The sequence below is a fragment of the Hemitrygon akajei genome, chromosome 9 (assembly GCF_048418815.1).
Source record: "Hemitrygon akajei chromosome 9, sHemAka1.3, whole genome shotgun sequence".
NCBI classification, from domain to species: Eukaryota; Metazoa; Chordata; class Chondrichthyes; order Myliobatiformes; family Dasyatidae; genus Hemitrygon; species Hemitrygon akajei.
In genome coordinates this window covers 88,914,637-88,927,866 of record NC_133132.1, presented here as the reverse complement: position 1 = coordinate 88,927,866, position 13,230 = coordinate 88,914,637, and the positions used below count along the sequence as shown (strand labels likewise).

Sequence of the window (13,230 nt, the reverse complement as noted above, 5' to 3'; positions counted from 1 at the left end):
TGAAAAAGGTGGTGAAGAAGGAACAAGGAATTATTGTCTTCACTAGTCTTGGCATTGAATGTAAGAGATGGGATGTCATAATACAGTTTTATGAAAGTTAGACCAGGCCTTGCAAGATCCAATCACCACACAAAAGGGTGTGATTGTGCTGGAGAGAGTGGAGAGGAGATTCACTGGGATTGTGTATACCAACGAGGACAGATCCTTTATTTCTTGCTGATATGCGATTGCCGAGATGGGGGGGGGGGGTGTAGTAAATTATACAGCATTTACAAGAACGGGGCTTGGGTGGACAAGACACCCAAACTCACAAATCTGGCTGGACCAAAGTCATATCCACCCTAGACATGTGAAGCCTGAGAAAGCTGGGTTTGTCGCCGTGGAATCCAGTGGCTGTTATCAAGGGGCAAACGAGCCATATTTCCAAAGATAACAAGTAAAAGGGGGATCTCACTAGTAAATGGGATTAGAATAGGTAGTCACAAAGGGCAACATGGGCATGGTGGGCCAAAAGGCCCATTTTAAAAACCTATTGGATTCAAACTAACATAGGAAACAAAATCTAGAAAAAAAATCAAAATATTGAATATTGGGGATGGTGTATTATGTTGAAGTTGTAAAAGATGTTGGCAAGGCCTAATTTGGTATATTGTGGGCAGTTTTGGTGACCTACCCACAGTAAAGATGTAAATAAAGTTGAAAGAGTATGGAAAAAAATTTACAAGGACATTGCCAGTTATGGAGGACCTGTGTTATAAGGAAAGACTGGTTAGGACTTTATTCCTTGGAATGTCGAAGATGGAGAGAAGATTTGATAGAGGTTTACAAATTTATGAGGGGTATAGATAGAGTAAATGCAAGCAGGCTTTTTCCACTGAGTTTGGAACCAGAGGTCATAGGTTAAGGGTGAAAGGTGAAAACCTGAGGGGAACACAAGGGGAAACTTCTACACTCAAAGGGTCATGACCTACCAGTATAAGTGGTGCATGCATGTTCCATTTCAACATTTAAGAGAATTTTGGATAGGTACATGGATAGTAGGGGTATGTATGGAGGGCTATGGTCCTGGTGCAGGTCGAAAGGAGAAGGCAGTTTAAATTGTTTAATACAGACTAAATTGGCTGTACATTTCTATGACTCTAAAAGTGGGAAGTGCCCTTTAACATTAATGAAACTCCAAGAATTCAATGTCATTGGAATGAATTTAAACGGATTTGATGGCTTTCAGATTTGGTTTTCTGTGGTTTGGCTTAATTTTTTTCTGCATTTTTAGCCTTTGACTGCTTTTTTTTTTTTTTTTTAAACTTGCCTACGTTGAAACTTGAAAGGTGTAAGGCGAATTCCCAACAAAAACAAATAATGAAGTTTGTTACAGGAACTCTCTCATTTACAAGCCATACTTGCTCCTTAGGAAGAAATTCAGAAAATACTTTAAGAAATGACATACTATCTATAAAAGATGCAGAGAAAGTCTTCTTTTCCACCAAGTGGTCTCTAAGGTAAGATGTCTACAAGACAATAGCAAGAATAAAGGATTTTCATTCCATTTACCATTGATAAATCTACATGCTCTCAAAGATTTAACAATATTTACCTCACTAGTAATACATGACTCTTAAATCACATCAAATTGAAGCAGGCACTGTGGTAACTCTCTTGATAAAGTTATGTTAATGAAATATGTATATGAAAAAAAAGAAAGAAAAAGAAAGGCTCGTCCACTAATGCCCATATCTTGTGAATGAGTGACAAAGTTGCTAAGTTGTCACAATGTGAGGTCAATATAATACACCCAACAAATGTTGCTTAAATGGCAATCACAATCTTTAAGGACAATTGTGTGAACTCCCAAAGAATAAAAGATAAATTTAATTTTAAAAATTGTAAAAAATAACATACTGTAATATCCATACAAGACAGTGTCTTCAATATTCTTCCTTGTGATGTTATCTGCTGCCCATTCCTTAAAGGAAAAAAATAGCTGGAGGTTATTAGGAGAAACAATTTGGTCCAGTAAGATTTATTTTATTCAAATACCAACACACTCAGAATCCAATAATAATGGTTAAATCTCCAACATTGTCAGAGAAGCTTATGTGATATCCAAGATTACACAGATTCTCTCAGGAAAAAAAACATACTGAATGACGTATTCCATATCTGGTGTACCGTATGTGCCTATCTAGATAAACTAGGCTTGTTTTAGTTGGAGCAGTGAAGATCAAGGGTGTGTATAACTGAGATATAAAAAAAAAATTATAAAAGCCAGAGACAAGATAGATAATAAGAAACATTTCCCCCTAACATAAGGAAATCTGCAGATGCTGGAAATTCAAACAACACACACAAAATGCTGGTGGAACACAGCAGGCCAGGGAGCATCTATAAGGAGAAGCACTGTCGATGTTTCGAGCCGAGACCCTGCGTCAGAACTAACTGAAAGGAGAGATACGAAGAAATTTGAAAGTAGTGGGGGGAGGGGGAAATGCGATATGATAGGAGAAGACTGGAGGGGGTGGGATGAAGCTAAGAGCTGGAAAGGTGATTGGCGAAAGTGATACAGAGCTGGAGAAGGGAAAAGATCATGGGACGGGAGGCCTCGGGAGAAAGAAAGGGGAGGGGGGAAGCACCAGAGGGAGATGGAAAACAGGCAGGGTGATGGGCACAGAGAGAGAGAGAGAGAGAGAAAGAAAACAAACAACTAAATATGTCAGGGATGGGGTAAGAAAGGAAGGAGGGGAATTAACGGAAGCTAGAGAAGTTAATGTTCATGCCATCAGGTTGGAGGTTACCCAGCCAGTATATAAGGTGCTGTTCCTCCAACCTGAGTGTGGATTCATCTTGATAGTAGAGGAGGCCATAGACAGACAAATCAGAATGGGAATGGGATATGGAATTAAAATGTGTGGCCACTAGGAGATCCTGCTTTCTCTGGCGGACCGAGCGTAGGTGTTCAGTGAAACGGTCTCCAAGTGTGTGCCGGGTCTCACCAATATATAAAAGGGCACACCGGGAGCACCGGACGCAGTATACCACACCAGCCGACTCACAGCTGAAGTGTCGCCTCACCTGGGAGGACTGTCTGGGACACTAAATGGTGGTGAGGAAGCAAGTGTAAGGGCAGGTGTAGCACTTGTTCCACTTACAAGGATAAGTACCAGGAGGGAGATCGGTAGGAAGGGATGGGGGGGACGAGTGGACAAGGAAGTCGCATAGGGAGCGATCCCTGCAGAAAGCAGAAGGGGGGGAGGGAAAGATGTGCTTGGTGGTGGGATCCCATTGGAGGTGGCGGAAGTTACGGAGAATTATACCTTGGACCTGGAGGCTGGTGGGGTGGTAGGCGAGGACAAGGGGAACCCTATCCCAAGTGGGGTGGCAGGCGGATGGGGTGAGGGCAGATATGCAGGACATGGGAGAGATGCATCTGAGAGCAGAGTTGATGGTGGAAAAAGGAAAGCCCCCTAATAGAAGTTTCTATAACCAAATGACATAATAGTGCACGAAGCGCCAGAGCCAAGTTGTTTAACTAATTGCCTGAGCAAGAGCAGAGTCAATTAAATTATCTGGATCATGTCGGTTAATGAAAGTTGAAGGGTTTTTAAAGGAAGATTTTTTTTCATCCAGAGGGTGACTGGAATCTGAAATTAAATGCCTGAAGAGCTGGAGAAACAAGTACTCTTATACTTTTTGTGTTCAGATTAACATTTGAAATGCTAGGACATATCTGAGTGCAGGGTAATAGGGTTAGTGCACATAGAGCTCTCAATGATTGGTAACTTAAACAGAATTTGTGAATACAGGTACAAGTTATGGAAACACAGAGTGCACAAACTTTGTTCTGAAATTAACTATCTCTAGAATCTGGCACATTTAAAAATATAATTTGCTGAAAATTAACAGTGGACGAGATCCTCAGCATTACACAGAAAGTATGAACTTTACTGGTATTGCAAAGTCTACTTTGAATCATTAATTTTTATTCTTTTGGATGAAGGTTGAGGGAAATTTTCAGGTGTGGCGTACAAACAGAGTTCCTCCAGCAGTTTGTTTGTGTTGCAGGATTTTTTATGTGTTTTTATCTCCCTTATGTTAGTTGATATTTTTCTTTCCATCACCAAGAGAAACTACCACACCACTACAATGACAGGGAGGAGGAGGTGGTGGTATTCTATAGATAGTGATACAGCTGGAACACCATGCCAGAATGGGAGAGATGCAAACAGAAAGCTGTCTTTTTCCGCATGTTCACATATTCATGTGGAAAACACATGGCCATTGTTACCAAAATAGCACCACAGAAAGTGACTCATTGTAGTGAACAGCTCATTATCACCTCACAATAAAACCAGCCTGGAATACTGGGAGAACTTGAAACATTAAAAATACAAAAAAAAACTAACTTTAGAGAAATGACTCAAAGCCAATAACAAAAATTAAACACAATAAAAGGACAAATTTTATCATGCCGATAGTTAACTTGTACTGACTCAAGTGGTTCACATTCGTAAGTGATTTCATGACAGTATACCAAAACTAGAAAATTAATATCATCATCTTCCTGGTAGATCTAACTGCTGACTTTTTGTTTAGGTGAAATCAGCTATTTGTATATTTATACATTTGTTTTAATTTAAAATCTTCAGGTTTTCTTCTTAACCTCTGAATTTTGCTGATTAACAGTTAAAATAATGTAGACTGCTGAATGCAACTTCTAAAAGCCAATTAAGATATTGCAATCCGTATAAGCAGTGATTACCTAAATAATACATTTAGTATTGTATCTCAGAATATTTCAGCAGCTCAAAAGCATGTTGTGTGTTCTTGATAAGATGTTCTCTGCCAATTAATTAAGCTCAGTTGCTCTGCAAATTACATACATAATAATTCTCAGTGGTGTTAAGTACAACTAATAAATTGCCAGTTTAGCAGATGAGGGAGATGAGTGTGTATTCAAAAGGTGATGCTGCCTTATCCTGATGACTACTTCCATACCTCTTGTATTGTTACAGAGGGGTGGGATTGTATTCTCAACAGATGGTTTGCTTTTCCCAGAAATTTCACAAGGGCAAATTTTATTCCATATCTCAGATTTTTTCCCATGATTTTTAAATTCCGAAAGAGAAAATTACCACTACCCAAAATTTGGGGTTGCCTCTAATTATAAACACTAAACCTGTAACAACTAGATCATGACAAAGTCAATTACAATATATCTAGCTGAATTCCAAACATGTAATTGAATCTATACCAATACTTAACATATTTGATACTCCATACTCTTTATAAACCATATATTTTAGTTATCAAATTATACCACTATCAATGCTAAATATGATTAAATACAAAAGAAAATAAATCTCAGGGTTGTACATGGTCACCTATGTACTTTGATAATGAACTCATTGTGAGCTTTGAACCAAATCCACTAAATAATATTCCAGAAATCGGAATGAGGGGAGAAAGGGATGAGAAATATGAAGGCAATCTTGCAAAATCAGAAGTCAAACTCAAACCAATAAATTCTAAAAATGAAATCCATCAACTACTGGGTAAATCTGGAGAGAAAATCTGTTGCCTGCAAGCTCTGGGAGGAGTCAACAGAAAAAGCTAATGAAGATGCACCAGATGATGCATTTAACAAAGTTGGGCACTGTTTATTCCTCTCCATGGAACTGCTCATCCTGCAATAAAAACTTGAGAAGCACTTTGAAAAAGACAAATACAACATTACAACTGGTTTAGAAAGGGGGAAGGTGTTCGCAAACGAGAATGTGGGATACCTTTATAAAATTTCCAGCTAAAGATAAATTATGAGTAAAACCAGACAGTGGTTATACACTCTGGGAAATTCACTGAATGCAAAAGTAATAGAAATGGGGCCTCAAGGAATTAACTAACCATAAACAAAATAAATGTAGTGCTATGAGGCATGGGACCACCCAGATTACTTCACCAGGAGTCAACATATTAGACTGACTGACTGAGTAAGTTTCCATCTGTAATGAAAGAATTATTTTATTTTAATACTAAATTGAGTTTTGGAAATAGTAATTTCACCATAGATGTTATAATTCCAAAAGTATATTTCAATCACTGTACATTTTGAATGTCTCTATATACTAATTAAATTTATCTGTTGAGCAAGTTTAATACAAGTAATGTACCTTGTAAGATCCTTTGGAGTCCTTCATGTAAGATACAAGGAATATATCAACCGGTAACAAGGCTGAAGTGATCAGTGCAAGAGCAAGTGCACATATTGCAGTTATGGTGGAGACAACCTCACTTTCTTGTTGACTCTGGTATCGGCGGATATATATCCAGCAGAATACTAGAATTGCCTGCAAAACACAAGTAAAGTGTCACTGGAAGTGATGTGATCTTAACACTGGAGACACCAAATGTAGGTTGTAAAACAAAGGTGATCTTGAGCATCAAGTTGGCTGACAATTCCTGAATATTTTTTTGTAACCTTACCTTCCACCGAGGCACATTGCAACCTTCTGGACTCAGCATCGAAGTGAACAATTCCAGATAACCAAGATAATCATTTTGTTTACCCCTTCCCTTCCCCTCACCTGTCTATCAACTCCTTCTGGTTTCCTTCCCCACCCCCCCCCACCCTCTTAGCTTCTGATTTCATTCCCTCGCTCCAGCATCGACCTTTTTCCTCCTCTAGTCTCACTTATTACCTGCCCACTTGTACTCCTCCCCTTCAACCCCCAACCTTCTTTCTCCAGCTTTTGCCTCCTATTAAATATGCCTCTTCAATAACAGGGCAACCAAAACCATACAGTACTGCAAGTGCAGCTACAAAAATGACTTTTAGAACTACAGCATGATGTCCCAAACTCCTCCACTTAATATCCTGATTGATAAAGGCTTCAACACCTTCTCAAATACCCTGTCCACCAATGATGCTGCTTTCAACAAGCTGTCCTCTTGTACTCCTTGGACCCTCTATATTTACTCTCTATAGTGGCCTACCAGCCATAGTGCAAATCCTGGAGGTTTTTCTCTAGGTGTTCCAATCTCCTTCTATATCTCTAAGACTTGCTAAGAGCACTTTTGCTGACCTGTTATTTTTATAACAACTAAGCTACCTAAACATTTCACTACCTAGTACTTGCAACCCTTTCATTCTGGGGTGTTAGACTCCTAGAAAGGAATCTGTATTGCAAATTTCTGTAAGTCAAAGATACATCATACATCATCAAGAAATGAGGGTTTTAAAAAATGTATTTATTTGCTTGTTCTCCTTCATATAAATTCTGTTATAGTAAATTTCAATTCATATCTTAAATTTTTGGGTAGTAATTTGTGAATTCTGCAGGGGTGAATTTTGTTTGCTCAGACTGCAGGGTTTTCCTGCATATTATGTGCCTATTGTCTGTAGCTGATAAGCTGATGCACAATATCAAAATGGTAATACATTTTTAAAACAAAAGTATTACTAACAGTTTATTTGTATAAAATGGCATTTTTGAGTATGAGTTTGGTCAGTTATTAGCTAACAACAAATGTCATGGTAAATGTTGCGATAATAAACATGATTCTAATTCTAAAAGTATAACAGCCGTCAATGCAAAATAGCCTCCTTTTTGCATTAAGATGTAAATACAAAAGGATTAAAAAGGATCCAGTGCTTTCCTGGAGTATATAATGACTAAAATTCCCGGACTTCCAGCCAGGTATAGGTATCAATTATTTCAATGATAAACTCTTTCATTTTCATCCCTGTACCCAGCTGGAAGAGTTTAATAAACTCTGAAAAGAGTTCATTCATACAAAAGGGTTGTTATTGTTGCAAAAATCAAACAACTTAATAGAGCAAATTCACACCCAAAATCAGCACCAGCTATATATTCTTGTCCCAGTCACAACTACAAAAAGGCTGATTAAACAACATCCATAATAAGCAAAAATCTAAAGTTGTAAGAATCCAGAACACAAAAATGGGAAAGACAAAGAATAATCACCAAATGCAGCATCTTTTGTGAAAAAAATACAGGATTTCAAACTTCAAGATGCCTGGGTTTAAAGGAACAAGCAATTCATCTGTCCACTACATTATCAATCTACAGTGTATCAGCATTTGTTCTATCTTTAACTTTACTCCAAATTTATCAACCGCATTGGGGAAAAAAAATCACCTTCAGCATAGTCATAGTTATACAATGTTGAAACACATTCTTCAGGCCAATTAATTCATACCAATCAAGGTGCCTTCCTCTGCTAGACCAATTCGCCTGTATCCCTCCAACCTTTCCTATCCATGTACCTGTCCAAAATATTTTCTAAATATTCCAACCACCATTTTCCACGTGAAAATCTTGCCCCTTCTATTCAAACCTATTCCCCATCACCTTAAACCAATGTCCTCTACATTTTGACTCCTGTATCCTGAGTAAAATACTCCAACATTTACCTTATCAATACCCCTCATGATTTCATAAACCTCTACAAGGTCATCTCTCAGTTTCTTTGCTCCAAGGAATACACTGCCAGCCTATCCAGTCTCTCCTCAAAACTCAAGTGCGCTACTTCCAGCAATATCTATATCGATCTTCACGGTATCCTCTAGCTTAATCACATCCTTATAGAATGGTGACCAGAATTATACATTGTTCCAAGTGCAGCCTCATCGATATCTTGTATGCTATAACATAATACCGCATCTCTTGTACTTGATGCCCCTTCTTCACTGACTATCCACCCATGTTGCTACTTTCAGGAAACTATTAACTTCTAACGCTGGGATCTCGGTTCTACAAAACTCTTCAGCACATTCTCTACGTATGTCCTGTCCCAATTTACCATCTCAAAATTCATCACTTCAGATTTGTCTCAATTAAATTCCATCCGCTATTTCTTTACTCCCTTTCCCAGTTGATATAAATCCTGTTGTAACCCAAAACGACCTTTTTCACCATCCACTAGAGCAGTAATTTTGATGTCATCCACAGAAACATGCGAACCATGCAAACTACATTCTCATCCAACTCAACATATACTCTTAATGACCACGTTATTAGATACAGGAGATACACAATAAAATAGCAACTAATCGCAGTCTGGCTTAATAGCAGCACATGTTGTGAAATTTGTTTTCTTTGCAGCAGCAGTACAATGCATAATAGAAAAAACTTAACTACAGTACAGGTAGTCCCCGAGTTACGAACGTCCGACTTACGGACAACTCGTACTTACGAACCAAGGAAGGAGAACGCCGTCCGCCATTTTAAGTCGTTGCCATTGACATTGTGTTGAGTGTTTAACTTTGTATTAGTAAGACTCACCCTGATCCCCCCACCCCCCGTTCCAGTTGGCTGGTGGCACAATCAGATCAGCACCGGGCTAGAGAACGGAGGTTCCCAAGTTCGATTTAGTGACAGACCGCTCTCGTGCCAGGTTGACGTCAATCCAGTGACTCCCGTACTATCCGTGCCGGGTTGATGTCGAGCTCACAACTCGAACTCGTAAGAAAAAACACTGCCATCTCCAGTTTAAATTCCCACGCGGAATATTGTGGAGGATCAAATACCCAAACCCAGCACAGCCCCCACTTGTCCCATTTAACCTGTGTCAGTGCTGTGGACTTTAGGACCCGGGGAATTCAGTGCTGTGGTCTTTAGGACCCAGCGAACCTCGGGAGCCAGCGCAGGTCGGGACCGCCACCTGCAATGTTTCTGTTCCATTGACGGGAAGCGATCGCGATTGAAAATAAAGTGGAAATAATAAAGCATTTGGAAAGCGGTGAAATGCCATCGGTCATTGGAAAAGCGTTAGGCTACAGTCAGTCAACGATCGGAACAATTTTAAAGGATAATGGATAAAGTGAGAATAATGGAGCATGTGAAAGGCCCTGCCCTAATGAAAGCTACAATTATTACTAAGCAACGCAGTGGTTTAATTATTGGAATACATAAGTTTAAGTGTTTTATATGCATAGAAAGGTAAAATATATACTAAGACAAATGTTTGACTAACTGAGTATTGAGGTTGAGTTCATAAGTTCAATGTCCTTTCGGGAATCGATGGCAGAGGGGAAGAAGCTGCTCCTGAATCGTTAAGTATGTGCCTTCAGGCTTCTGTACCTCCTTCCTGATGTGGCACGACTTGGGTGATAAGGGTCCTTAATGATGTGAGACATCTTTTTGAGGTATCACTCCTTGAAGATATCTTGGATATTACGGAGGCAAGTGCCCTTGATGGAGCTGACTAAGTTTACAACTCTCTGTGGCTTATTTCAATCCTGTACAGCAACCTCTATTCCCCCATATCAGAAACGTAGGAATGATTGTGTTAAAGTTTGAGCTGCAGTCAACAAACAACATCCTGACTTAAGTATTTGTATTGTCCAGGTGATCCAATGTCAAGAGCCAATGAGATCACATCTGCTGTAGACCTATTGTGGCGATAGGCAAATTGCACTAGGTCCAGGTTTTTGCTGAGACAGCATTCTTCCAGCCATAACCGACCTCTCAAAGCACTTCCTCACCAGAGATGCGAGTGCTACTAGTCTTTAAGGCAGCTCACCCTGCTCTTCTTGGGTACCAGTATAATTTTTGCCCTTCTGAAGTATGTGGGAACTTCGAACTGTAGCAATAAGAGCAAAGTATATTTCTGTATGTTCGTGGTCTTCTGCTGCTGTAGCCCATCACTTCAAGATTCATAGATGCTCTTCTGCACACCACTGTTGTAACACCTGGTTATTTGAGTTACTGTCACCTTCCTGTCAGCTTCAATCAGTATATTTACCTTTGACCTGTCTTAGCGAGGCATTTCACCCACAAAACTGACACAATGGATTTTTTTCTGTTGTTTCTCCACACTATTCTCAATAAACTCTAGAGACAGTTGACTGTGAAAATTCCAGATAAGCAGTTTCTGAGATTCTCAAACCATTCTGTCAGGCATCAAATCTCATTTCTTCTCCAGTCTGAACAATTGAACCTCTTCACAATGTCTGCATGCTTTTAAGCATCCAGTTGCTGCCACAAGATTCACTGATTAGATACTTATATTATCAAGCACGTGTTCATGTGTAACATATAAAGCGGCCTGAGTGTACATAGCAAACAACAGGGATCCCAGCACTGATCCCTGTGAAACATGACTGATCACAGGCCTCCAGTTTGAAAAGCAACACTCCACTATCAAGTCAATTTTGGATCCTATTACCGTAGATTCCGTACTACAGAGCACACCTGATTAAAAGCCGCAGGCTCTAATTTTAGAAAGAAAATCAATTTTGTACTTGTACAAGCCGCACCGGATTTTAAGCCGCAGGTGTCCCACGTTGTAATATGAGATATTTACACAGAAAGATATTACACGTGAGGATTTTTTAACTTTTAATTAAATCCGTATGGTAACATAAACAAATACATATTGCAAATGCTTTTTTTCGAACCGTGCCTGTAACATGGCTACTTTTAAATATACATACGTATCGGTAACACACAAATTACATTGCGTATACTTTTTTACTGAACAGTGCACGAACAACATTCCAATATCTCCTAACGACTGGTAAAAAAATATATACTGCAGCCTACCAGGAAAAGTTATTGATCGCCTTTAACTTAAAAGCAGCGTTCTCACGCGGGTCTAATGCGCTCGCCCACCTCCTTTCCGTTTATCGCAAACCGGTATTTTCCCACAAGACGCGGCGAAACCGGATGTGACGTCATAGCATCCCGGGATGTAGTACAGAAAACAAATATACTTAAAACACTTCTAACTTTAACTAGAAAATACGAACAAATGAATTACTAAGCGAAAATATTATAAACTAAATAACTGCCATAAAGGCAGCACAATGCTTTTCTTCGAGTGTTTTCCGTGTTGATGAGGGTGAGTACAAATGACTGATTTACAATAATTTAATTGTGAAAGTGCGCTTGATTTATCATACAATTTCATTGGACCTCTGTGAACTACTCATCAATTTTATTGGTCTACTGTTACGAGGCAAAATGTTTTTGGCAGCATGAAAAAAAACCATGCATTAGCCGCACCGTAGTAAAGGCCGCAGTGTTCAAAGCTGTTCAAAGCGTGGGAAAAAAGTAGCAGCTTATAATCCGGCATCTACGGTAGTCAACTGCCCTGGTTCTCACTTGATCTAAATTCTAGACCAGCCTAACATGTCGGACCTCATCAGAAGCCTTTAATGAAATCCATATACACAACATCTCCTGCCTTGCCTTCATCATTCCTCTTTGTAATTAAAAAAAAATCAACCAAATTCTTGAGACACAATTTCCCATGCACACTATCCTTAATAAGTCCTTGCCTTTCCAAATGCAGATGGATCCTGTCTCTCAGAATCCCCTCCAGCAAATTTCCTCACTACCAATGCTAGGTTGGCTGCAAATAGAATTAATATTTTCTTTAAATCTGTAGTTCTGTCCTGGTCTTGCAATCTTTAAGGCACAACATCATTAACCACCTTCCAGTGTTCTGCTGCCTCAGCTGTGGTTAAGATACAAAAACTCTGTGCCACAGCACCAGCAGCCTTTTCCGTCTTACTTCCTAAATTAGAGGATATACTTAGTCAAGCTCCAGCTTAAGTCACTGCAATAGAGAATTCATTATTAATATCCCAATGGTTTACTCATGTTTTCCTTAGCTGAACCATTTTAAAAAGTACAATAGTCAACCCTACTTTAGGAACAGTTATACTTAATACTGGATCACTCAGCTATTATAATTTTACTGGGACCACTGTCATTCATCTATTGTGCCAGATTTAATTTGAGATTGTCTGTTCCAACAAGGAGTGCTTTACAGAACATTAGGTTGAATTGCAAGTAATGATTGCCTATTTGTGTCCCAACTTGAGTAACTATCCAAGATTATTTGATAGACTTTTGTCTTAGATCACAGTTTAAAGTGAAGTATTTCTGTAATTATTGCCCTTTATGAAAGTATTTTATGATCTGTGCTCTACTGAGCAGCAGAACAAATAGTGGAAACCTGCAATAAATATTTAAAACATTAGCATTTTTTTACAAATGCACTACCAGTTAAGAATTATTGAACAGAAAAGTGCATTAAAATATTAAAGATCAAGGACAATCACACTAAATCAAGTGGAACCTGCTATACCAGCTCTTTTCTGTTGGAGCATATTCACAGTTGTAGCTTGAGATACAATAAAGCTTATTAAAGTATCATTTGTAGTCAGCGAACAATTTTGTTTCCCGTGAATGTGTTGTTTAAATG

At 38.9% G+C, this 13,230-nt stretch overlaps 1 protein-coding gene across 1 annotated transcript in view; it reads right to left on the bottom strand.

Moving 5' to 3' along the window:
• The window catches only part of lmbrd1 (LMBR1 domain containing 1), a 184,775-nt gene that overhangs the window by 153,070 nt on the left and 18,475 nt on the right, over positions 1-13,230 (bottom strand). Inside the window, exons 2-3 of the mRNA XM_073056502.1 lie at positions 6,165-6,341; positions 1,900-1,963 (exon numbers count right to left, since the gene is read on the bottom strand). Of these exons, the coding sequence (XP_072912603.1) occupies positions 1,900-1,963; positions 6,165-6,341 (241 nt within the window). The remainder of the gene's footprint in view (positions 1-1,899; positions 1,964-6,164; positions 6,342-13,230) is intronic.